Here is a 27,163-nt window from a genome sequence, read left to right as displayed (position 1 = left end):
GAGGGGGACCTCCAGAAGCAGGGACAATGGCAGCACTGCAGGAGAAAAAGTCATGCAGCCAACGGATGGAGGAATTCCAACACTACTGCTGGAACCCAGACACGGGGCAGCTGTTGGGCCGGACCCTGTCCCGGTGGGGTATGTGGCCGGCAGGGAATGCTGCCCTGGTGGGGTGTGTGCTGGGCAAGGAAGGGAAAGGACAGAGGCTCTGAGGACAGAGGCAGAGGACCACCCACCAGTGGCTTAGGGCTGGCTGGTCCAGGCTCCCAGAACTCAGGCCCTGCCCGGACTTCCAGATAGGTCTCACTTCCCTTATCAGATGACTCCAAAGGTCCATTTTAGGTCTAATACCCTCCGGCACCAGGGACCTGCAAGGTGGGAACATCTGAGGATTGGTCCCAAAATTTCAGGCTTAGATCTGAGAGCAGCAGTTTAGAGCTATGTTCCTAAACTTTACAATTTTTAAGAAGATTTTTAAGGGGTACGGGATTTCTTTGGAGTGATGAGAATGTTCTGGAACTAGATGGAAGTGATGGTTGTACAACATTGTGTGTGAATGTACTCACCACCACTGAGTCGTTCACTTGGATGGTTGCAGTGGTGGGTTTTACGTTGTGTGCCCTACACGATTAAGAAATGTGTCAGCTGCATCTGGCCTGCCTCTCCCCGTGCAGTGTGGATCAGCCTCTACTACGTGGCCTTCTACGTGGTGATGACCGGACTCTTCGCTCTGTGCATCTACTCGCTGATGTGTACGCTGGACCCATACACACCGGACTACCAAGACCGGCTCAAGTCACCAGGTAACAGGGACAATGCTCGAGCCCGAACAGCGTGGGGGTGATATTCAGTCCCAGAGCTGCTCCCCGGAACACAAACCCTCGGGGAACAAACCCCAGAGGGGCAGCCCTTGAGGGGCCTCTGTGCTACCCCCACCAGTGGCCAGGGCTTTGAGGAGCACACCAGGGTGTGGACGGTCCCCCAGCTGTTTTGATGAGGAAGGTAACTGCAGATTACAAAGTCTGACTTTGGCTTTAGTTGTAATTATTAAAACAGAAGGTTTTTGGTAAGAGAGTCTTGATATCACTTACTTGGTATGTATGCATCTATAGCCACAGAGGACATTTCTAGGAGATATACAAGAAACTGTTCTCAAGGAGATTAAGAATGAAGGGAGGGAAAGAGCTTTTATTTTCCCCTGAATGTCCCTCAGTCCTGAGGCATCTCTACTGTGGGAGCATATTACTTCCATAATAGCAGATTCTATTTAGAAAACCCCACATTTTCTCTAAGTGCGGTTAGTCTACTATCCTGTCCGGCTCAGAAAGTGGACTGAGCGGCACCAAATCAGAGAGTCATTCGTGACAACACTAGGGCCTGAGACAGTGAGGCATCACCTCCAGTTCTGGGGAAAGTGATTCTAACCCAGACTTCCATACACAGCCCATGAACCAAGGCTGACAGCAAAAAACAAAAACAAAAGAGGGAGGGAGGGCAAAGAAAGGAAGAAAGAAATGAAGGATAAAAAAGCATTTTCCAGCACACAATTACTCAGAATGTTATCACCCATGCATCCTTAAAATTTTCTAAGGAAGATAATAACCCCAGAAACATCCAACAGCAGCACACAGGTGTGACCTAGAAGAAAAGAAAATTCAAGAGTTTTTAAGAGAAGCCACCTCAGACGTTCTCCAGTGGGTCCAGCCATTCTGCTGGTATCCTCGGTGAATCCGTCTACAAACTATCTTAACACCAAAGTGCTTTACTGGGTGTCAATTTTTAGAATCAACCAACAGAACAAACATGGAGGAGTTCAATGCAATTTCAGAACAATATATTACAAACTTGAGAACATAACCATAATATAATTTGCCCAAAACTCAGGATGGAAGGCAGAGCGAGGTGTGCTCCGTTGTCACAGGGAGGAGGCAGGGGAACAGGCAACAGCTGCCTTCTGAAGCTGATGAACAAGTCACTTGAGAACTCGAGAAGAGACCGTGAAACACGCTCAGAGTGGGCAGCTGAGAGGACAAAGAGAGCTTTCTCTTCTTTTAAACCTTTCGGGAGGTTTTTATTTTAAATAATGGACAGCTGCTACTTCCGCAGCATCCATAAAAACAAAACCCTCGTTACTTATTTAAAGTCACTCTCATGAATTGGGCTCTGGCTAAGTCATGGAACATTTCCCACAATGCAACACGATGGAGTAACTATGGGAAGAGGTGAGCTGATATGAAATGCCAGGGAAAGACGATTACAACTGGTGTCGGTGTCAGCAAATGAAAAAACAAAAGTGGAATATGGACAATATGCTCCCATTTATGTGGAGAAATACAGGATATACATGCCCATTTCTAGATCTTTGTGTTCACAGAACTAAGAGCTTCCAAAGGATGCACACTAGCCTTGCGACGGGAAAGCTGAGGGCTGTTGCTTGAACTTCCTGCACTTGTACACTTCAACTTTTTTTTTTTTTACAATTAATATGTTGTTAGATTGCTTTTGCACTTAACCAAAACCAGTGACCATTTTTCAAATGTGCATCCAAACACAACCTCACTTAAAACCCAATTGACCGTGGATGAGTCGCCACCTGCAACAGTGAGTGTGGCCGGGTGGCTGGTGCAGGCCTCGTGTGCTGGGAGCCCACCTGGCCGTCAGCCGAGGGCTGCACCCGGCTCCTGGACAGGCCTATTTCCAGCCGCGTAGCTCCCAGGCTGGTGGGCGGCGTCCTTGCCAAGCTGCTGGTGCAGAGGACACCTGGCTGCAGCCTCATCACCTGGGGGCCTTGAAGACCTGGACCTGGTTGGAGCCACGGCATCCCACTCGGCCAGCACCAGCCCGAGACCACTGTGTGTGCAACTCACCAACTCCAGAGCCAGCAGCTTGGATGTGGTGAACATTTGGGAAACTAGTGTGTCGTGCTCTTTCTAGGGGTGACCTTGAGGCCAGATGTCTATGGGGAGAAAGGCCTGGACATTTCCTACAATATCTCTGATAACAAGACCTGGACGGACCTGGTGCACACCCTCCACGACTTCCTGGCAGGTAAGGTTTAAAATGCTTCGCCAGCCTCTACTTTCTTCCTTTTCTAAGAAAATTCCACTGAGGGGCATGGGCTTTGCCAGCTCTAACAGCCTGAGCGGCGGCCGTCGGAGGAAGGTGCCCACAGGTGTCTGTCCCAGCAGGCTACTCACCAGAGGCCCAAGAGGACAACATAAACTGTACCTCTGAGAAGGTATTCATCCAGGAAAGCTTCAGGGCCCCTAACCACACCAAGTTCTCCTGCAAGTTCACAACAGACATGCTGCAAAACTGCTCAGGCCTTGTGGATCCCAACTTCGGCTTTGCGGAGGGAAAGCCATGTTTTATTATTAAAATGAACAGGGTGAGTATAAAGGGCTGGAGGTCCGAGACCCAGTATGAGGTCTCCTTTGGGGAGTGCCGTGTGGTGGGGGTCAGGGCGTGTAGGCCTCCTGTCCAGGCCTCCAGAGACGGGGGGACGAACTTGCCCGGGCCGCCCCTTCCTCACTCTGCGCCTTCAAACGCGCACCCATTGCACTGGCTCATGAACTTACTTCTCTCAAATACAAACTGAAAACCGCTTGTTCCAATACAGTACCTACTTCACACTCGGTGGCATCTGGACGCCGAGCAGCAGAGCACGGGGCTATTCAGGGTGCCAGGGCAGCCATGTGTGCACAACAGCTAGAAAGAAACCAGGCCCTGTACAGGCACTAGGAGGGCCCCTGGGAATTGTCCAGAGCAGGTTTCCAGCCTGGGCCAGGGACCCACTGACAGGCCCAGGGTCAGGTACTGAGGCCAGGGTGAGGGCAGTGACAGTGCAAGCAAAGCACAGGAGGGCACAGTCCTCCTGGCCAGGGGTGGGCAGGGGAGATGAGGAGAGGTGGCATCTGGCTGGGTGAAGGGGTGAGGGGGCAGGGCTGCATGATGGCTAGCAGGTACGGCCTGGGGGCTGGGGGCTCCGAGCATCTGCGTGGGCACAATTTTCCTCCCTAAGATGCCTAGAGGAAGCCATGTACTTGTGTTCTGCACATGTCCTGGATCCCATCAGACCTGCCTGGCAGGCGTGATGGAAGCTCCCACTTGCATTTCACAGGAGGGCTGTGCACACCGGGGCAGGTATGTGGGGAAGACAGGTGCTGTACCAGGCCTGGGCACAAATGGGCACACACAAGGGCTGGGACTTCAGGAGGCCGAGAAAGGCGTGCATTGGGAGCCCCGGGAGCTGCGTGCCGCACAGGAGGCAGATGCTACGCCCTGATTCAGTGTACTCCGGAGGGCCTGGAAGTGGCAGCCAGGGCCTGGACCCTTCTGTCTGGGTGTGTCTGCTACCTGCCTTCAGCCAAGACCACAGCCCTCGGGCAGGGCTTCTGGCTTTCAAGGAGGAGTTGGTAACATCCACGGGGGGTTATTAGAACAGGAATCACCCCTCAGATCCTTCTCAATGCCCTGCAGAAACCCCTGCTCAGGAGAGTCCCTCCGTGCTCACAGATGAGCATAAGATGCCTTTCCCTTCCAGATCGTCAGGTTTCTCCCCAGCAATAAAACGGCCCCCAGGGTGGACTGCACCTTCCTGGTGAGTGCAACTGTCTGCAATAATTTTGTATATGCTAGAAAATCTGTAGGATCACTTAACTGGTTTTCCCTAAGAACACCTCAATTGTCAGCCTCATTAACCAAATACACAACAAAACACTACTTAGTTTTATTTTTACTATAGGAGAGAAAAACCTAGTAAGAAAAAAAAGTTTTGGTTTAAAAAGCATCTGGGACAGTATATTATTAACGCACTTCAAAATGTTTGGTGGCAATTTGGAAAAACCAAAGCCCTGCTATTATTGTTTTCCCCTTTTTATTTGCTTATTTACAAAACCATACCAGATTACCAACAGCTATAGTTGTTCAATAGTGTATTTATATGGGCTAAGAGTTGGCATTAATTTGTTCCAGTTTTTCTCAAAACTAGTATTTAAGTACATGAAAATAACTAAATTTGTCTTTATTGAATTGTTTTCTAAAGTTGTTTTCACCATTTTGCCTTCACGAAAGACTCCCTACAATTAGCAGTAGGAGACCAAGGTGTGGGGGTCCACAGAAACACCACACCCCCAAAGCCTGTAATCTCTCTGTGGGGCACCGGGGTCATCTTGTTTCCTTTCTCCTTTTTTTAAGTTATTTCGACCACATGTGTAGGCCAACTTGAGATTTTAACAGACACCGAAGTTGCCCACATCTGTTCTTTGATAAGCTCAAAGTATCCATCGGGCAATTCGCTGACTCTGAAAAGAAACAAATCCCACAAAAGCACGTAGATCCTTATCCCAGAAAGCCACTCAAACGTTGAGCCCGTTTTGGCAAACCAGCCCATTCAGACTTATCGGCTTTCGCTCCCACGCACATTCTCGGCTCAATCCACCTTTATTATCCTACAAGGACTTAAAATGGTAACAATAAAATTTTGATAAGTCATCAGGGGTTTTGCAAACTAACATTAGACCCCTAATGGGGTCTCAGTACTGATTATAAAGATTAGATCTACTTTATGCTAATAACACAATAAAGTATTTATGTGGTCACCTACACACAGGCCACACACAAATGGACATGCAGGGACACACGTGCACATGAAGACACATGAAGAGACACGCAGACACAGAGATACACACACAAGCACCTACATAGACAAGCAGAGATATACGCGCGCGCGCGCGCCCACACACACACACACACACTCGCTCACCCAGATCCCGCTTTACTCAGGCAGTGGCCTCTCCTCCCCCAGGACCAGCATGACAAGGACAGCCAGCCCCTACAGGTGGAGTACTACCCGCCCAACGGCACCTTCAGTCTCCACTACTTCCCTTACTACGGGAAGAAAGCGCAGGTAGGTCTATAACAACTTTTCACTTTTCCCTATAACAACTACTGAAATCATCTCAAATTTAGCAATGATTAGCAAAAGGAAAGCCATAAACACTGTTACCTATAAAAATTAAACAAAGGCATTTACGTAGCCCATCCTGACCATTCAATGCTCTGGGTGTCCCCCAAACACAGTTCTCCTTACTACCTGAAAACACATTACTCTCACGCAAAACGTAAACATAAAACCTAATTCTTTTACTTTCCAACGGCCTCTCAAATCTTTTTAGAAAACTGCATATGCATTTTAAAGCATTTCCTCTAAATCTCTGGCTTGTTCCTATTTTATTTTTAGATGAGTTTTCATCAAATATAATTATAAGTTGTTTGTCATTGGTGTTGTCTGTCCCCTCTAGCCCAATTCATATTTACCCAGTGACTTCTGGGACGTGTAGCAGAGCCTACATGAGATGTTAGATCACTGCAGGTCTTACGCAGAACGCACCTAAGAATTGGTTCTGTTTCATGCCACCTAAGTAGAGACACTCATCGCGAGTTTCTGACACATCTTGTTCCACACTTCCGTTTCAGCCCCACTATAGCAACCCTTTAGTCGCAGCAAAGCTTCTCAATGTCCCCGGGAACACGGAAGTTGTCATCGTGTGCAAGATCCTGGCGGAGCATGTGACCTTTGACAACCCCCACGATCCCTATGAAGGGAAAGTGGAGTTTAAGCTTAAAATTGAGAAGTAAAAGAGCACGGAGGCTGGCCTCAACCTGCAGGGTAACCTGCAGACCTCCACCCTCTTTGACTGCCTGTTGGCTCCGCACCAAGCCAGCCTTCAGATGTTCTGGAACGCCAACGAAGAAGCCAGCTGGGTAACTCCGGGCAGGCACCTGTGTGTCAAGCACTTAGCGTTAGATCAACTATTTCTTATTAAATCTTTATTATTTTTTTAGATAGAATTTGTTGCTATGATAAAAATGTTGGATTAACATGGAAACCCTAAGGCAGCAGCTATTCAACTAACAAGACCCTAAAATGATTCATTGCTTTCTATACAGACATCACTTTTCTTACTATAACTTATTTTTTCTATACATCAATGAACTACTACCCATGTGAATGTAACCTAAAGACTATTAATGCATTGCTATGACACATGACATGATAATGTACACTCTGAATGCTTGCTTTAAAGAATGCAATTCCTAAATTGTAAAAATAAATATATTAAAGTCATGCTTACTCTACATAAAACAGCCATGTCTTTCCTAATAAGGGGGAAAAGTAACTAAAAAATCAAATGCCTCTTTCTTTAAAAATCTCCTTTTTAATGTTTCAATTGCTAGTCAGAGAAATTACAAAGCAATGTGGGAGTAGGACACAAGTGTGTCCTCAGTGTGACAGAACCTACAAACCAGAGGTAATTACACACAGTAATAACCTTCCTCTCAAGCACGACTCCCTCCTTCAACATCCAGGAACTCATGTGAAGTCTGCAACTCTCTGCCTTTCAGAAACCCTGACATGAGAACATTCTGTCTGAACAAACAAAGCTGCTCTCACCGAGTGTCACGCGTGTTTCACCCAAACCATGGCCCGAGGCCTGCTGCCCTCTTCCCACAGGAGCAGCAGACGCAACGTCACTGCCAAAAGAGCAACAGGGAAAGCTCCACACAGCTCCTGGGTAGGAAAATCTGTCAACCCGAAAACCAGAGAAACCCAATGACAAACACAGTGTCTGAGTAGAGAATCAAGACCCTGTCCGTATTCTGAATGGTTAACTGAATCATGTATTTGTTGAGCATCTGTACTACATAAGACAATGTAGCAAATGCTCTTCGTTTCTGATACCATCAGTGAAAGCTTTTTGAGCCAACTTAGAAATATCATGTCATAGGTCAGAGGTCAGGTCACTCAGATATGGCACGATAACATTGGAAGTCAGAGGTCACATCTCCTTTTCTTACCTTACGATCTTCTTTTTCTGAAAATCAAACCCATAAAATCTGTCTCCACTTTTAGGATTCAAGAGAAAATCAAGGAAAATTCTCTCCCCACCACTGGCCTATGGAGAGGAGGTATCGCTTTGGCCTGTGCCCAACGCGACCTTTCTTTGGTCCCCACCATCCCTTGAAAAGCAGCTGCAGGACAAGCTGAGGGGCAAGCAACAGTGGGGTCCCAGCCTATCACTGGTTGGCCTGGCAACTTCTCCTCACTCCAGCAAAAAGTAAGACTGACAGGATAAAATAATCTCTAGACATTAATCTCTGAATCAGAGAAACACAGAAATTGTTTAAAATGCCCATGCGCGTTTTATTAATAAAAACTAACAGTGCCAAGTCAGTTAAACAAGTCAAACAATTAAAGTCTCTTTATATTCCATAAAATATTACAGAAAAGTTTGTGTTTCAATAAAAAGACTATTGTTTTAGAACAGGCAGCTAACAGCAACTGTGCAGCTAATGGTTCTTTGTGAATAAATTTTAAAAGAGGCTACTGCCTGTCCCGAAATTCCTTTTTCTTTTTATAAAAAAAGAACTATTAAAAATGATTGACAAATTTTGAGTTAAAAAACTGTTAAAACATTCTCTATATTTAATTTCAACTTTATAATAGATTACAGGAAGATGCTTATGAAACAAATACAATATTTGTTTCAGTACATGTCTTTAAATGATAGACTTATAAGTATGTAAACAACTATATAATAAAAAGTTTCCAAACGATGCCTGTAAGAAATCAGGCAAATTTTACCATAAGCAATAAACCATTCTAAGCCTTCCACACAGTTTTCATAGCTGCACCAGCATGGCAGTAAACTTTTACCAAAGAGAACAAAAACAAAGAAAGAACTTTGCAATTTGTTGCGAAATAGGCCCCCCCCAAAAAAAGTATAAACTTGATGGAATCACAGTCAATATAATTTACGAGAAAAATAAAGGTATAATAAGATTCATGGCGCTTAATGTTGAAAACCAGAGCTTTGCCATTTGCTCAGTTCTTTGGACACCACATGATTGAACAACACAACACTCGTCCTGGAGCCTCACCCTCGGCCAGCGGGTGGCGCCATTCACAACACACTGCCAATGGCATTCTGGGTGGTACACCCGCCTCCACCGGATGGAGTTTTATTTTCGTTGATGTAGATGGAGTACAGCTTATTCAGCAAAGTCAGCAAGAATCGTTACCGGGCATAAACGAACTCTGAATTTAAAAAAATAGAAAAGGAAAACACAAAATCCTCAAAAGTAAATAGAGGTCCTGCATCAGCACACGGGAACCCACACACACTGCAGCCCATCTTAAAAGACCGACAGAAAACAACCCTGGCTTGCTTATCAGAGGTGCACATCGAATTCAATAGCTTACCAATATCTTCTTGGGAGGAGGCCAAAAAGAAACAGAAAAACCCACATTAAAAAAAAGTTTCTCTTCCCTAAGCATGTTTTCCTGAAGCTTAACTTGAGGGGCAGCGACCTGCGAGCGAGCACATCAGTCTTCCTCATCGTTCTCGTACTCTTCGTCCTCGTCGTCATCCTCCCCGACACAGGACACAGGGGTCTCCACCCTGGACCCGCTGTACTGGGACCCACTGGAGCTCGTGGCCAGCATCCCATCCGCACCGTTGGTCAAGTCACTGCAAGGACAGGAGGTGACACAAGGTGGTCAGTGACGCGTGTCTGCAGCCTGCGCCGAGAACAGGCCAGCACTGCAGGGAGGTCTGGGCAGTTTCTAGTACACAAAGAGAAACGGAAAGTTTCACACATTTTTTAATACAGAATCCCAACACTGTTGGCAGTTTCACCCTTTTCATATCCTTTTCAGTCTTGTCCTCTTGAACTTAACCAGTAAAATGAAGGGACTGTTGGCAAGACCACAATATATAGTCTTTTCCCCCATTTATTATTACATCAGAAACAATACCCGAGTGCACAAACGGAAAAATGATTAGATCCTTCTTTCTAGGCCTTTTACTTACGAACTTGTTAATCTCCAGGAAGGAGGCGGAAAACAGGAAAAAGGACCCCAAGAAGGGTGACATGGGACCTTCCAAAGAAAGGCTCCCTGGATAGCATGTGTGGGAGACCACCCAGCAAGTTGTGTGTGTGTGCACATGTGTATGTGTATGCACATTTGTGTATGTGTGTGGTCATATATGATGTGCATTGTGCATGCATTCACGTGTACATGCACGTGTGTGCACGCGTGTATAAACCATGTCCCTAGGCCCCACCCTCAGCTCCTCTGGTTTCTGTGAGAGCCCAGGAAGCTGAGCTGTGACAGGTGAGTCTCATGCAGACACTCTGCAAACTATACTTCCAGGAAGGATCCAAGGACCCCCCCTTTCTACAGTTTTGCGGAATGGCATTTGCTGAAAGTCAGAGGGGCTGGCCCTGGGCAGCAACCACAGGCCCAGAGGGGTGGTGGAGCTGCTGGGCTGGGATCGGGTAGGAGGCAGAGATGCCTGGTCCTACACACTGGTCCTCAGGTGGGCATCCAGAACCCACCTACATTTGCATTATGCTCCTAGGAGTCTCAACCAGGGACATGTGAAAATCTTTGGTTGCCACAGCTGGGGGTGGGGAAGGACAGGGGTACTGGCATCTGAGGCCAAGGGTACTACCAAACATCCCACAAGGCACAGGGCAGTGCCCACAACATAGAGTCATCTGGCCCAAAATGTCAAGAATGCCACAGGTGAGACCCTGGCCTAGATCGGTGAAAGATTTTAAGAGTTGGGATCCTGGTGAAAGACCCCTGGGTTCAGCCACCATCCAGCCTCCCAGTATAGAGAGAGTCAGACACGAAGGGTTAGTTACTGTCCCGGGGCACTGATAGGTGATGGCCCACGCCAATCATGAGGAGGAGGGACAAGTGCACATTTCCACTATGAATTGTAACTTGTGTAGGTTACGGTCAAAAGTAATTTCATTTTCTTAGTATTTGAGTTGTGCAGCAAGAAAAGGTATTCTAAGAAACATCAAGTATTGAACGGATGCCAACCTAGAATTTAAAATTTGATAGAGATCATCCAGATTCCCCACCTTGGGAGAGGGGCTGAAATCCTGAAACAACACGGGGGCTTGGAGTCACTCCCAGGAGAACTCGCACAGTAAATCCGTTTAAAGATAGGACATAAAAGGGTCACAACTACATTGGAAACGTGGCCATTATACACTGAAAAAGGGAGTTTGGGAAGTACGAAATGATTAAGTAGCAAGTGTTGGTTTAACTTGGCAATATGGATCAGGAACCCTAAAAGGTTTGCAGCAACCACAGGCCAGAGTTGCAATATATTTTAACACTAAGAAATATTTTTATTAACATAAAGCCATATGGATATATTTTAATACCTTTTACTGGTCTTTATTAACACTGCACAAAAAACTACTATTCAATGTTGTGCTCTTTGACAAAGTAATTCTACACCTGGGAAATCTAGCCTAGCAAAACAAGTCAGAAAGGGTGAAAAATTTAGCCATAAAGCTGCTCATTGCCGCTTTTCTTCTAACTGGGAACCACCTAAATGTCCAACAATGGAGGGCAGTTCAGTCAATTATCGTGCCTTCATAAAATATCGTATCATGCCACAATTAATGTTAGTTTTTCTTCTGAAATGGTATGGCTTTGCTTCCCTCGTTATAAAAACTGACATGAGTCTCCGAAAATTTAATCAATAAAATGAATTTCATGAAGATGGAAGTTTAGAAAATACCTAAATTCCACCTCCTTGGAATAACCAATGTCCAGCAGTTTACAGACTGCTCCCTACACACACACAGAGCAGGAGAGTTGGAATTAAAAACCGAGCTGGGGGCAAAACAAAAACAAAAACAAAAACAAACAAACAAAACAAACCGAGCTGACCTCTGTGAGAACCTGACCGTGTGCCAAACACCCTACAAAGAACTTCACCCCTCCTAAGCCTCGCAGCAGATGAACGACTCAGCGCTCACCAGTCCCATCTCCCTGGGGCGGGCCGGCTGACCCCGAGGCCTCACACCCCCACTGCCCATGCACGGCTCTCTCAGGGCCACCCTGTGGCCTCGTGGGTCACACAGAAACCCAAGGGGCCGTGTTCAATGGTCACAGAGCACTGCATTGAAGGTGTGTGCACACCGTCATTTATTAGATCAATCCCATTTTGTTGGACCTACAGGCTGCTAATTTATCTTATATTTTGAGACATTAAGCATTTATTAATACTTAGGATTAGTATAACGTAATATGTATAATTTATAACATAATACAATATAAAAGTTCATAAAACCATTGTTTTGTCAATACTTAATGCTGAAATTATCTATCTTGTAAAAACTAAGATAAACACTGAGGGCTGACATACTCTGCTCTGTGGGACTGCTAGGCCAAAGGTTAAATGCTCACTGATTTAAATAAGAAAGCTTCAATAACACAGGAAAATACATACAACAAAAGGCAAAGTAAAAAAAGCAGGGAACAAAATTATTTGTACGTTGTGATCTCAAGTGTGTTAAAAAGAACATAGAAAATATAACTTAACAATAAAAAGTAAAGTAAAGAAAGCGGGGAACAAAATTAAATATACATTGTGACCTCAATTGTGTTAAAAAGAAATAGGGAAAAAAGGATCGAGAAACATAGTCACTTAAGGCAGTTGGCAGTGGGGTTTTTGCTGTGTGTGACTTTTTAAAACATAAAAAACATGTATTACTTTTACTTTTTAGGGGAAAGAAACCAGTAAGAAAGCTGCTTTCCACGAAGGGGACAAGCTACAGGTACGTGAAGTACCCTCAGGTGGGGGAGGGTCTGAAATCGCTTCCAGGGGGTGGTGGTCCCACTGTCTACACAATGAATCCAATTCTGAATAGCTGAGGAATCAAGGTTGTTTGTATGAAAGCTGGGGGGCTTCACACTGCCAGGTGACATGGTGGCCCCACTGCCCACCCGCTTCGGCCCTGAACTGAGTCACCTGGCAGAAAGCCTTGTGCCATTAGAGGTCGAAACCGACGACGTGATGAATACACTGCCGAGTGATCCCTGAGCCATTTCTGAAAAGAGAAAGAAAATAAAGCAAACGTCACGAAGCAGAGACCAGAAGAAACAGAGGCACTCATGCTGAAACAAGACGGCCACGGCACCTGGACACCTGTGACGGGCCCAGCGTTTTCTGGGCCATGCCACCTCCTGGAAAGTAGCCCTGCTCAGCCAGGGCACAGCCACCGGCCAGTGCTCTGAAGAAGGCATGGAAGCCCTTAACTGTCGTGTAGTCACTGATGACAACACAACCGTGCCACTGAATCTAAACTGTTGTCATAAAGCAGAAAGTGAGAACCAAGGGGACGAAGGACCAGCATTCACTCCCCCCCTGGAGACAGCGGCCTGTACCAGGACCAGAGTGAAAGGCAGAGGACGTCAAAGACGCGCCAGCTTCGGAGTCCCGGCCGGCTGGCTGCTGGAGCCTGCAGGACGGGCAGGAAGAGCCAGTTTCCCTTGACGACCCAACGCCAGAGGCCCCGTTGTTCTGAATGGCTCAGGAGCTCTGAGTCCAATCCAACGCGATGGCTCTCAGGGACAGATCTATACCAAAAACGTGCGGCGGCGACGGCAGCTTTTTCTTGCCCCAAAGCCCATTCCCCTCTGTGGCCAGGATCGTTCTTAGCAAAGGAGTCAGCAGAATGTAAGCCAGAGAACCAGAGTAATCGCTGACCAAGCACATGATTCCACGCTCCAGCCATCAGTTAACAGGCACAGAACGTCAATATTCTTGGTTCCTTTGCAGTAGTGACCAATCAGCTGCCTCAGGGGAAACGTCCAAGCCTACTCCACTCCTCAGAGAACTTCAATCTCTCTTTATGGGGGCCTTACCTGGAAGGTGAAATCCTGACTTAACACCTTCATATAAACTGCATGGGCCAACCCACAAAATGCCACTGTGGACACCACTCGGCAATTGTCTCTGTGGCTGACGGCCCCGTCAGAAGGCCCTCCTGCCGCCCGCACCCACACCTGCAGTCCCCAGGACCCTCTCACGTCCCCGCGTGTCCCTGCTTTCGGTGCGGTGAGTTTGAGCCAACTCAGCAGAGGAGAGCTGAATGACAGGCGGCTGGGGGACTGTCCCTACTCTAGCCACTCAGCCACCATGGTCACTGAGACTGACTGACCTGTCACATAGGGTTCCAGCGCTTTCGGCACCAAACTTCTTGCCACTTTGAGGTCTTCAGCGGAGCAGCTTCCGGATTCCAGCCCGTAGGCCATCCCCATGCGCTTCAGCACTTCTATGTCATCATGGATTTCAAACGTGTTGTCGAAATTGAACAGATACTCGAATCTGGAGGAGAAAGGCCCTGTTAGAAAAATGCCATCTTCAACACAGAGATGGACGCGCTTGGCTCCTCAGGTGCCCTTTCATCTGGTGTCTACAGAATTCGGCAACTCAGAAACAGTGACCTGGGAGACTCAAGTGATACCGCAAATCGTCGTCTACGCTCTGGAGGCGCGGCCCCAGCACGTGGCTGGTCCACCTTTGGTTCAGGCTGCCTGGCTCCCAGAACTAACAGTAAACACCATCTGCCAGCTGTGCCACATTTGAACAACTGTCCTACTAACAATCCTAACAGGTTTGATTTATTTTCCTTTTAAAAGAGAGATGCATAATCAGGGGAATGAGAAGCACACTTCTCAATTAATTATGCCAAAAGATTGTATTTAATTATAAACCAGGCACTTATATAAATTAACCAGACAGGCCGTTAACACTGCTGACTATGGCATTCTTCTTTTCTGACTTGAGACCCAGCGCTGAGACCGTGCAGGCAGGTGGACAACCTACTTGTCATTAGAAATGCTGCAGTCGATGACAGTCTTCTTGCTGGTGTTCACAATGATGAAAGGCAGGTGGATGACAGAGTTGGGCGGGGGCGGCCGGCTGGCCTGCTGCTCTGCCTGGCGGTTTCTCTGCACCAGATTCTTGAAGGCAATTTGCTAAAAAAGATGAGCAATCATCAGCACGACGCTCGCACCCGTCATCGCCGAACCTAACACCTTCACCCCAGGCACCCTCAACGACCCTCCCTGACCCTCACAAGATAGCAGAAGGGTCTGGGTCCCCCTTTGGGAGATCAGAGAAAGAGGGGCTGCAGACCCCCGTGAGCTGCCCAGCAAAAAAAGCACATCCTAAAAAACCAAATCCCCAGAGAACTGAGACTGCAGACGCAGGCATTCACACCCTTCAGACAGAAACCCCCTCGTACAGAAGGAGGACTCTGGAGGTTACAGTCCTCCTACCCCTCAATGTGGAGGGGTCCGCACGTGCCCATGCCTGTCCCCTCCACACGTGACGGCCTTAGAAGGCAGGCGTTCGGTTGTGGACCTGGAGCTTCCCAGCAGAAACGGCGAATGGGCTGGTGTAGTCTGTCTCCTTGGGGATATGGTCCTCGGGCCTAAAGCCAGAACCTCAGGCCCTAAAGTGACCTTTCCCTGCAAGATAACTTCCCTGCCATTAATGTCAAGTCAGAAGATTCCCTCCCTCCCTATCAGCCTCGCTGAGCTGCCCGGCGCTGGGACCCAGGAGCTCAAGGCTGACTGGGAGACAGGAAGTGACTTCGCTTTTTTTTAAGTAGCTATGAGGTGCTATGGATGCAGAGAAAGAGAACAATTCACTCTAGCGAAGGCAACTGAGTGATGAACTCTGGAGTCTGGAGGGGCTGCTGCCTAGAGCAACTGCCGTCCCAGCCAGAGCTACCCCCCTGTGTTGTTCCATTGCCCAAGTCCCCTCTGTCCCCTGGCTCTGACCACTTCTCTACCTGCCAAAGCCCCCTCACCTGGCCTCCCAGGGAAAGGGTCTTGGACGCCTCTTTAAGGGCAACAGAGTGCCGAGGCTGGGGATGGTGCCTCCATGCTGAGCATGCCCGGCCCGGGCGGGACATGCACCCTGTGCGGTGGTCCCCGGACACCGCTGGGTGCTGGGGCAGATGTGCCAAGCCCCACAGTGCCCCATCTTGGCCTTTTCCCGTGTTCTTAGATCTCTCGCCCTCAGCACATAGGCTTGTCCTCAGGTCCCACACGCTTCCCCCCAAGGGTCTCACTTGCTGCCACAGCTTCTCAGACCCCGACCCTCTGGTCCTTAGACACAGGCTCCCAGGGCTCCCTGACACCCTGTGACCTGACCGCAGGGCCTGTGGCCTCACTGCCCTGGGGATCCACAGGCATCTCAATGAGGTACTAAGGCATCCTTCCCTTTCCTAACCAACCACCACTTCTGCTGGCAGCTGCTCCCCATGTCACTGGCAGGGATTCCAGTGCTGTACTGCCTCAGTCCAGGGCCCAGCCACTCCCTCTCCAGCACGATCTTCACACGTGTTTGAGTTTTTGCTTCTAACCCAGCCATGCATCTCCAGGACCCTACAAGGGTAGGCTGATGCTCAAGGACATCTCTGCAGGCCCAGGGGACGGCCGCACATGCTCCCTGACCGCGTGTGCCCGAGGGTACAGGGACGGTGCACTGACACACGCTCCCTGACCGCGTGTGTTCGAGGGTACAGGGACGGTGCACTGACACACGCTCCCTGACCGTGTGTGCTGACCTCTGAGCACTAATTGCCAACACCCACCTCAGGTTCACTCTGCATCTCACACCCCTAGTCTGGGGGTTGGTACTCAGAACACGCTTCAGACATAACCAAGGAATTTTTACATGCTCCCTTCCTAAGGGGCCATTACTCTTGCCATTTAGACATTTTCTGACAAGTGACACACATGCTCACATGGTTATGCTCACACACACGCGTGCATACTCACACGTGCTCATACTCACATGTGTACACACTCACACATGCTCACACTCTCTCTCTCTCTCTGGGAACAAGGTCCACATCCATGAGAGTTCATGTCAACGGCACAGGATGAGCTCAGGGAACATGCATGAAATTGACATTCAAAATCTCAAAGTAGAGATTTCATTTACCACATAGGAATATAATGAACTGCGAGACACTGCTGCTGAGGAAAAGCTACATTAGTAGAAGAAAAATGACCTTGCCTCCAAAGAGAAGTATTTCATTACCTGTAGAATAAGTTCTTGAAGTTGAGACTGTTTCTGTTTTATTCTTTCAAGTCTTCTTTGTCTCTCTACCTTCAAAAATAAACCAGCGATACGAGAACTCATCACCATTTGTTGAACATAGCTTATTTTAAAACCCCTATCAACACCGTATCACCTAAGGAGGTTCTTGCCAAAAACGTTTGCTCTGAACCTAATGGTGGGGAAACAGACCATCTAGAACACGGCACATGCTACAAGAGACAGGCGACTTTTCTTCCACCTCAAAGCTACATATTCCTCTGTCTTCTCTCGTTTTCTGGATGTGGCTATATTTTGTACAAGTCCCACAAGTTAGGACTCAGACTTGCATACACAGAGTTCACTGCCCTCGACGGGGCTGACACCTCCCCACCCGCAGTGAGTATCTGCACAGCACAGACAGGCTGGACGGACAGACAGTGCACCAACGGCAGACGGGCCGTCACGGACCCGATCAGAGACTTCGGGAAACAGGGACACACTTGTCTGCCTGGTCCAGGCCAGGCACAGACAGCACAAGACCCCAGCAGGCACCAGTGCTGCAGACAACAAAACCACCTGCTTTAGAAAGACTGCTTGGGGGAGAGTCTCCGAGCGGAACATGAAAGGTTAGCAGTGCACCTCTAAATTCTGACATTCCTGAGCCGAGTTGGTGGGCAGACCGATCCATTTGATTTCCTTCTTCTCCTTAGAAATGATGTTCATGGCCATTAGCACATTTAAGGCATCATAGACTCGCCGTCTTATGTTCTTCTGGTCATAAGCCTGCGGGAGATGGAGCGGAGTTTTCAAAAGATCCAGGACGACTCACAGGTCAACATTTAAATGTTAGACCCTGAACATACTCAAAGAAGTGCACTGTCTGCTCGCTTCATGTGGTGTAAACCCGTCGCAGCAGCTGCCAGCGTTGCTCCTAACACATCCTCACACAACTGGCCAGTGCTAGTGGTGCAGGATGGGCCCAGCAGGAGGGCATTTCTGTGGGGGGCAGGTCACCCGACAGGAAGAGCCAGAGCCCGAGCACAAAAATATTTGGGGATGATGGCGCATCGTACCCACAAAACGGTCAGATAAACTCCCTTGTACTCTTCTTGGAACTTCTGTTTGAAGTTGTTTCAAATAAAAACAGAGTGAGCTGCGCAATGCCGGTGCATTGTGTGGCATGTACTTACGGATTCATTTGGTAAGATGTGATTATCAGCAGCGCTGAACTCTGCGACAAGCTCGTCAGCCACCTCATTATAGGATGTGGTTCCCTTCCTCTGTACCTTCTCACAGACCTTCATGGAGAAGTGCCTCAGGCCCTTACCGTTCTTCTCTCCTTTCCTGTTGCGTTTCCTTCAAAAATACAAAGGAGAAGTAGCACCTTTAGCCTTCTTAGAGCCTGCTTTAAACTAAGACACACATCTACCTAAAACGGCTAATGAGCTACACAAGGGCCCGGCGTCCCGCTGGCTGGAGCTCCCGGGAGCGGCCACAGGGGACACTGGCTCCGTCTCCACAGAGCACACCCAATACAGCAACGGGTGTCCAATGTTTCCTTTCTTTCTTTAAAGGCCAGACCTCACATCTGTACCTTCAACTCTCAGGAAAAATGGGGCTGATATCCAAAAGAACGGGACCCAGTACATATCTGATGCATAGCGATACACTAAGCACTGCTTCTTAAAAAGATGTCAACCAACATCAGGAATTATGGAAGTTTTACTGCAAATTTAGGACGTTTTAGGGCAAATGTAGTAAACTAACAGACAAGGGGATGCCAAGACCTTGAGGGCCACGTGGCAGCGGGCGCCAAACGCTGGACACCAAAGTGTGCTTCAGGTCAGAAGGGAAAACAAATGTCTGAATTTTTTAAGTCACTACATCAAGGAAAAGGTCGCTCCAAGTTTCTAACTGGATGAATTTTGGGGATTGATGGTCTTTGCTGTAGAAACAATACAGACATGATTCTATAGCTTTGTTTTTGTTTAAGAAAAGTCGCACAGCTGACCTTCGAATAAAATCGTTTCAAATTGGTTTGCTGCAGTGGAAGAAAGGCTCAGAGTAACTGTGCTGGGGCCGTCCAGTGGGGCCACAACCGTGGAATGGCAGAGCTACGTTTAGTTGCAGTGGGTGAGGCTGCTTCAAGAGCCGCCACATTTACACGTCATTCCTTAAGCACTCCTTTCCGGTTGCAGACAACGGAAAATGTCTAAGTTACTGCTGTGCTCAAAAGCCAGCGCCCTCCTCCTCTTCTGCCAAGAGCTGACCACACTTCACAGTGTAGCCATCACCCCAAAACTACAGGGGGACAGCTCTCCCACCCTTTATAGTATAACCATCACCCAAAACTACAGGGGGGGTACCTCTCCCGCCCTTTACAGTGTAGCCACCACCCCAAAACCAGGGGCAGGGGGCAGCTCTCCCGCAGCCCAACTTCTCCTTTATGAGGAAAAGCGTGCCTTGACTATACACGTATCTTGGGCATGCACTGGACATTTTTCAATCCTCTGGCATGATAATTCGCCCCTATGGCCACAGAACTGGAGGGTTACAATTCTAGGCAATGTGCTCACCCGGCAGACCAAGGTGAGGGGTCTGAAGGCTGGTTCTGTGACACAAAGTGAGTGTTAGGGGTGTGTGGGCTTCCTACCACGATAGTGTTTGGCGCTGCAGGTCTCTGAGGCGTACCAATTACCTACAGTCAAAAAAGACAATTCAGAACACAATCAGCAATCTCCCACATATGACGCTGCCATTTCATCATTTCTCATTGTCTACAGCCACTGCTGAACTTTATTCACCACGAATATCAGAAAGAACAATGACAATGTGAGTCCCCAACAGCTGACACTTTGCACTATGGACGGTATCACCACACCTCTTCTGAACATGTCTTTATTTCCCTCTCAGCACCTTGTCTATGGAAACAAATGCAGCAGGAGGCATCCGACAGCCCAAATAAGCCCGACAGAACGTGCTCATCTCTGGGGGCGCGTGGGCCTCGATAAGGTCCCATGGAATGGGGGGGGGTGTAAATCCCATGTCCCAGCTACAGAATTCAGTGGGGCACTCGGCACATTTCTATTTTTCCTCTCACCCTCTTTTGTTTCCCTTCCTTTTAATGATACAGATAAACAGAAAACAGCTCTCAGAACAAAAGGAATACAGTGCAAGACTCTGGTGTGCGTGTGGGAAGCCCATCCCAACGGCGCTTTTGTGGGGTATTCAGGCACCCCCCCACAGCACAGGGCAGGGGGAAGGGAGGCAATTAGCATTGGGAGCAAAGGCAAGGACACAGCCCAGGTCATAGGGACGGGGGTGGGAGGGGGCAGCGACGACCTGCCCCTCCCTCAACTGGGGCATCCGACACCCGTCGCTTCACCACAGGAAGGGAAAGCCTGCTCTGTCTTTTGACAACAAGGACTCAGAACTTTGGTCCCATCAATTAATATTCAAATATTAGCATGGAGGACACACAGACATTGCCTTGTACAGCCAAGTAAAGTTCCAACTTTTCTGACAAATACTGTATGATCTCACTTATATGTAGAATCTAAAAGAATAAACAAACAAACTCCAAGCTCAGAGGCAGAGGTGGGAGTGAACAAAATGGGTAAGTGGGTTCACAAACTTGCAACTGTAAAACAAGTCATGGAGGTGTCATGTATAGTTAATAATACTGTACTGCACATTTGAAAGTTGCTCAGAAAGTAGATCTTAAAAGCTCTCATCACGAGAAGAAAAATCTGGAACTACACAAGGTGATGGATGTTAACTCGACTTATTGTGGTGATCACTTCAGAGTGTACAAATATCGAATCATTACGTTGTACACCTGAAACTAATATAGTGTTGTATGTCATTTATACCTCAATAAAAAAGTAAAAGAAATCTCAACTTTTCAAAGATCTTGTTGTGTCACTCTATCTGCACCGATGACCTGACCCAGGAAACGATTCGGACCCACGACTTGTCAGTTACTATGCAGCAAAATGTCTCAGTGACATTTAACATCAGGCATCTGAGCGAGGGCAGCACACACAGGAGGGCAAACTGCAGCCTCGGGGACTCACGGTGGCCGTCACCTGGCTATTTCAGTCCCCTTCTTAGTGGGTAAGTGTGTTACCTGCGGTGGCCCTGAGACAGCTGACCTGGCACTTTGCAAATTACCCCTAAGTCCAGGTCACCTGTCAATGTTAATGATGCACAAACCACAGAAAGGAAAACAGCTCAACTGAATTGCATTCTTTTAATTCACGTTTCCAATGATAAGAGCTTCATCACAGTGCTTTTCAAACTTTAGGTCACCGTCATTCGAAAGCCATGAATCAAATCAAAGAATTTTCTGAAAAATGAAACAGGCTAGGAATGAGAACTTTCGTTTCTGTTGATAAGTACGTGCATTTACGGGGCACTCGGTGGAGGACACATTCCTCCTAAGGCTCGTGGTCCAAAGCGTGGGCAACATGGAGGCCTGGACACAGTTGGCTCCATTCCCAGGAGAGCAGCCTGAGGATACAAGCAAAGGCCACACGGGCAGGCACAAGCGAGCCCTACCAGCCTCACGTGCTGCTCCTCTGCTCAGAAGGGGCTGCCTGACCTCAGGGTCAGTGCCCCGCCCGACACTCAGCCCAGGCCCTGCGACAACGCCCTCTGTTTAGGGATCCTCTCCTTAGGGAGCACCTGCCCTGCAATGAGCATGGAGGGCCAGAGGGCCAGACACACAGCAGGTGCTCAATAACTGCTCGCTGTGAGAATGGCCTAGGTGAGCAAAGAGGGCTCCTCAATCTGCTGGCTGTCACCCAGACCCTCATGGGGGAGGCAAAGGCCGCCCATGCCTACTGGTTTTCTCTCTTTGCTTTCCTAGTTCCACTGTTTTCTATTTTACATAAAAATCTTGCCCTGTGGAGAACTGCTCAGCCTGGGCTGTGCGCCGAGCACGCAGACCACGGATTGGGCGGAGTGGGAAGAGCTAAGGAGCCCCAGGTTACACGTTCACTCACATGCAGACGAAGCCTCACCTCCCATGTCAGAATCAGCCAGTCCTCTTATTTTTAACCCTTTGGTATATAAAGATTTAAGAGACATTTGCAATGTGTAAGCTTTAATTCACACCACTGGGATTTTGCGAAGGATGAATTACCATTACTAGTTTCACCCAAAATAGCTTGATTCAAGTCAGCAATTTAACTTTCAGGCTGATGAAGTTTAAGGGGTACTAACACAAAAATTTTCATGTCATTTACCCCCGCCAACTATTTATACTGGCAATAAAAACAGAACTGTTGCTATCATTAATGAGGTATTCCCAAGGTAAATTCTGCTATAATACACAATACCTATAAAATAATATTAGAAATGAAAACATAAAAAGGAATATTTAAATATCAAAAAGACATTTATTGAAAAGCTGTGATGTGGCAAATAGTGTCTATGTACTATTTGAAAAATCAGTTATTCTGTTAAGCAAAAGTCACGTTTTACTGAAAGGAGCTGTGACGGGGAGCAATTATACACCTGCCGGGGGTGGTCACCTGGGAAGTGAATAAGCTCAGGTGGGCAATCAGGCCCTTCTGTTCTCACAGCTGCACATGGCCTAGTAGGAATGACTTCAGCCTCACCAGCGTCACATCAGGAAGAGGGCCACTAAAACCCCTCAGGCGGGAGCTGTTCAGTTGGCGGGGGCCCACATGGCTCCCGGAGTGCAGACCCACCTCCGGTGCCCTCCTGTAGGGCTGACAAGGGCTGGGACACACCTGTCAGGCCATACACCCTGACCGCCTGCAGAGCCCTAATCTAACGTGACCTGCCCATGGACACCACCCTCACGTCTCCGGCAGGTAACGTCCACCCCAAGGAGTGTGAAGGCCAAGGTGCGGCCTCCCCTGACCCAACTCCATGCCACTCTGCCTGAGCTCCCCTGTCACACCTCAGAGGCCCGTCAGGCAGATTCAGGACCGGAGGGAACTCACAATGACAGAGGAAGCTGTCAGGCCTGGGTGGAGTCCCCCCGTCCACCTGCACAGACGGACACGCCCAGCCAGGAGAACACATAAGCACTGGAAGACCACTGCGCTCTAACCACAAGGCTCCTGAAATCTCTGAGGAAGGTGATTGTACCAGCACTGCAAGCGTTCAACAGGAAGCTGCAGAGGGCAAACCTCCCACGCCAGCCTCCGAGCCAGAACCTAAGGGCCACTGTCCCAAATCTGCAAGCCCACCCCGCCCGGGGCCCCTTACCACTTGCTGTGCAATGTTGACATTGGACTGTCCAAACGTTTTTGGCAAGAGCTGCTTCCCAAGCGTGTTTACTGCGGAGGGGTGAACAGCTACTAGGGACACGACACCTGCAACACAGGGAACGAGGTGAGTTCTTTTCCGAAAGTGACAATTTCAGGATAATGATACTTCTAATTAGAAATTCTTATTTTCCCCACTTTCAATCTATGGATCAGTTACAAACACCTCTACTGAACTTAATTCTCAGTTTAAGGGGGGCTGCATGTACAGGACTGCTTGCCCTCCCATACCTCGTTGGGGTGCAGGGCTCAAGTGTCCCCAGGCATATCACCACCATGACCCCAAGACCCTGTGTGCCCAGCAACAGAATGTTCTGGTGGGACTACAGGCTCTGGAAATAACAGCTCGTAAAAGGCTACAATTCTATGACAACTATAGAACAGAATACTCTCGGATGAGAATTATTTTGATTTGAGGGCCATCACCACATGTACAAAGGAGAAGTCCCATATCATGCTCACGCCTCTAAAACCATTTCCCCAAAGCAGACGGGTGTGGGCGAGCTGCGAGGGGGGCTCCTGGCCTCCCCGGGAGGTATGGTTCTGTGGCCAGAGGCCTCACACAGGGCTAACACAGAGAGGCCATTTTCCTTCATTTCCACCCAGTTCAGTATCACATGACCTCCAAGCAACCAGGTATTGTCTTCAGTGTAGCCCCGTCTAAAGTTTCATTTCTGAACCCTTTACAATCTATGCATTTTAAAGAACAGACTTCTTCAAAATTCAATAAGCAATGAATTTTGCTGCTACATATGAACATAATGGTTTCTCTATAATAACCTACACTGAGCAAGACAGATATTCATCCTTCCATTCATCTGGCTAAATATTAATATTTAACCAACACCAACAGATATTTAAGTTATTTTCTGCAAATAAGTTTATCTGCTTTGAGCTTTTTTCCTCTAAAAATAGAGATCTATCTTAACAAAAGCAAATATTTTAAAAATTGTTTTAGATACATGAAAGATATTTCAAAATATAAAGTTATTCTATTTTGCACTGAGAGATTTAAAATACACAGTTAGATAATGTTACTTTTCAGATTCACATATAGATTAGTAACTAATAAATTTCCAGGAATACTGAGTTGATTCATAAAAAAGACAACATTGATTTTTTTTTTTGGTAAATTTGCAAGTGATTCCCTAATTTTCAATGACTCTGAGGAAACAAAACAGACCTTCTTCAAGTTCGGAAGCATGTCGAGTCATTGCCAACATCAGCAGCAGTTCAGGCATTTCTCATGATGCTGTATGTTAAAGCTTATTTTGTACGTCAAATTTGTGGAAGTCGACCCATCGACTGACCAGGCCAGGTGGTCATCTTCTATGACTAGACTTGCAGGTGCAGCCACAACACACGCCCACTACGCAGGACAACACAAACCACCCTGGAACCACGGGAATGTGTGTCTTTCTATAAAATAACATGCTCAGAGCCCCTATTTGGGACTCCCATTTTCTGCCCCAGCTGGGGGAACGAGGAGGACTCTGAGGGCTTCGGGGGCAATGGCAGAGCTTTGAGGCAGAAGTGGATTGGGGCCAGGGCCCCCTTTCTTCCATCTGCTTACTGACACCATCTGTCGTTCTCACCAGGGTTTCTCTTTTGTGTTTTTATTGAGTGAGAATCTCTTCAAATACAAAGAATTATTTTGCAAACAGTGTTTGTTACTCCAGTACACCTAAAATTATTATTTTACTGTATTTGCTGTAGAGACTCGAGCAGCAGAGCTAACCTTACAGCTCAGACCTGCCCCACCCTTTCTTCCAACTACTATTGCTTGATGGATACATTCAGTCTATTTTTCATAGTCTCTACCTATAAATCCAACAATGTAAGTACTGTCTGTATGGATTTTAAATTTAGAAAATGGTATACACTGAATGAATTCTGCAACTTTGTTTCCATTGCTTTTGAGACTTTTCCATAGAGATCTAGCTGACTTCCTGCAATGCTGTGCTCCTATTCTATTCCAATATGAATACGTAGATGTAATATGAAAATAGTATGTTACTCAAATGCTGCAGTTGACATGAAAGGCTGAGTACAGGTTTCTCCCACGCAGACAGGCCAAAGGGGACCTGGGTCCCCGATGCCCTGTCACAGGATTCCCCACAGTGCCTCCACATGGCCATGCTTTGTGCATACATGCACGCACGCACACTCACATGCACCACAAACTCATACATGCAAACACACGCTTCCACACGCACACACCACATACTCTCCCCAGCAGCTGGTGTTCCTCTCCCAGTTGGTTTCTGCCAACTGTTGACACTCAGTAAGACTTGTCACTTTCTGTCAATCTCAAGAATGAAATGATATTTTATTTTTGATTTAATCTGGCCATAAAAATTAGAATGCTTAACACATTTTTCAAATAAAGACTGCCACCCACAATCTAATTATTGGGGGCAAGAACTAATATTTTAGTTACAGAATGGGTTAAATTGTAACACAGCTTAGGAATCTACTCACTAGAAATAATATTGTTTCAACTGTAAAATGTACTACAAGCCTTTTTTAAAGGAACTATATAACAAAATACTTTCAAATGTAACTTTATGAGAGAATTCCTTTCTTGGCAAGAAAATGAGTTAAGAATATATATGGTCTGAATTGCTATAATGTAACCATTAAAAGAAAAAAAACTTAAAAAACATTATATAAGCATACTTTTATAATTAGTAATCATTCTGTTAATAGCTATAGGTTTTAGGATATCTTCAATTATACGATGTAGTGTTTTCTTAAAAATAATTTTAACTAAACATTTAAAATTTTTCAGAACCTAAATGTTTTAAGAGTTACTATTTTGCTCACCATGCCACAAATATTTTTTTTGCTAACATGGCCAAAACGGTCAGGAGAACATGACCACCTTGCAAGCAGCGTCTTCATGGTTTTGCCCCAGGTGACAGCAGGTGCTGCCCACAAGGGGTGTCGGGGAGCAGCGGGACAGCTGGAACCACATTCTCAGTTCTTACTTACTCAGGAGCGTCCTTCCTGGGCCATCACAGCAGCCACACCCACCCCACACAGACATGCTGATCACGGCTGGGCCGTGTAAACCTGGGAAAAACGGGCTCCTCCATGGATCCAAGCAGAAGTGTGCCATGGCGCAACGGCTGCCCTCTGACAATGTCAGCTCCAGGTCAGCCCTGAACCCACATGTCAAGCAACTTCCACATCGCTTCTCTGTAGAGGAGTCCTTTGGTTCCTTGGCCAGCATTTAATTGAAGAACAATCATCATCTCAGGCCCAGGAGCAAGGTTTACAAGGCAGGATGTCAGTACCATGCTTTAAGTGTCCTTTTCGGTTAAAACAGGACAGGAGAGGAGAACAAGCTGATGCTTCTGCTCCACGTTCCCAGGAGGGCTAACCAGAAGTTCGGCTGCTTGCTCCTAAAACTGGGCTCTCCCCTTCCAATTGCTGCAGGAAGACCAGTTTGAATTCACCCACCACGCACGCACATGAGCGTGTGTGTGTACGTTTGGGATGGTGCTATTATCATGTCTCAAAAATTATAAAGCAACACTTAGTTTTCAGCCACTTATTGCTCAGCTTTCATCTCTCCTGACTTAGAACCCTATTCCAAAGCTGAAAGACGATACTGAAGCAGAGGGAAAGACGTGCATCACAGGAGAATGCCCTTTCACCAGTCAGACAAGGATGACAGTGCAAGAAGCAACGTTTCAGGTTAAAGCAAGAGCGCGTGGAGACAGGCCCTGCTTCCGAGGAGCTGAAGACAGTGACCGACACGTACCTAGCACACGGGGCCTTACAGCCCTTCAGGAAAAAGACAGGTTTGCGTCAGCATCAATCAGCAGGTTTTAGAGCTCTCCATCAAAAAGGTGCCAGGTAACAAAAGGTGGCGTTAGGAACTGACAGGAACGGCTCAGCTAAGAAAACTGAAGT

The 27,163-nt window shown here is 47.4% G+C and overlaps 2 protein-coding genes across 5 annotated transcripts in view; one reads left to right on the top strand and one right to left on the bottom strand.

Moving 5' to 3' along the window:
- Positions 1 to 26: 26 nt before the first annotated feature.
- Positions 27 to 6,639, top strand: ATP4B (ATPase H+/K+ transporting subunit beta). Its single transcript, XM_033105010.1, has 7 exons — positions 27 to 138; positions 675 to 803; positions 2,935 to 3,048; positions 3,189 to 3,388; positions 4,544 to 4,600; positions 5,807 to 5,908; positions 6,478 to 6,639. The coding sequence occupies exons 1-7, from the start codon at positions 27 to 29 to the stop codon at positions 6,637 to 6,639; spliced, it is 876 nt and encodes a 291-aa protein (XP_032960901.1).
- A 2,374-nt stretch (positions 6,640 to 9,013) lies between these two features.
- TFDP1 (transcription factor Dp-1) overlaps positions 9,014 to 27,163 on the bottom strand; it is a 40,321-nt gene continuing 22,171 nt past the window's right edge. For all 4 annotated transcript variants that reach the window (XM_033104347.1, XM_033104351.1, XM_033104348.1 and 1 more), the window contains exons 4-12: positions 23,184 to 23,290; positions 19,517 to 19,638; positions 18,131 to 18,296; positions 17,580 to 17,723; positions 16,941 to 17,009; positions 14,709 to 14,860; positions 14,041 to 14,207; positions 12,849 to 12,927; positions 9,014 to 9,533 (exon numbers count right to left, since the gene is read on the bottom strand). In XM_033104347.1, coding sequence (XP_032960238.1) covers positions 9,389 to 9,533; positions 12,849 to 12,927; positions 14,041 to 14,207; positions 14,709 to 14,860; positions 16,941 to 17,009; positions 17,580 to 17,723; positions 18,131 to 18,296; positions 19,517 to 19,638; positions 23,184 to 23,290 — 1,151 coding nt within the window. In that variant the 3' untranslated portion in view covers positions 9,014 to 9,388. The remainder of the gene's footprint in view (positions 9,534 to 12,848; positions 12,928 to 14,040; positions 14,208 to 14,708; positions 14,861 to 16,940; positions 17,010 to 17,579; positions 17,724 to 18,130; positions 18,297 to 19,516; positions 19,639 to 23,183; positions 23,291 to 27,163) is intronic.

This window comes from Rhinolophus ferrumequinum, chromosome 4, assembly GCF_004115265.2.
Source record: "Rhinolophus ferrumequinum isolate MPI-CBG mRhiFer1 chromosome 4, mRhiFer1_v1.p, whole genome shotgun sequence".
NCBI lineage: Eukaryota > Metazoa > Chordata > Mammalia > Chiroptera > Rhinolophidae > Rhinolophus > Rhinolophus ferrumequinum.
This window is presented reverse-complemented; position numbering and strand designations above follow the sequence as displayed.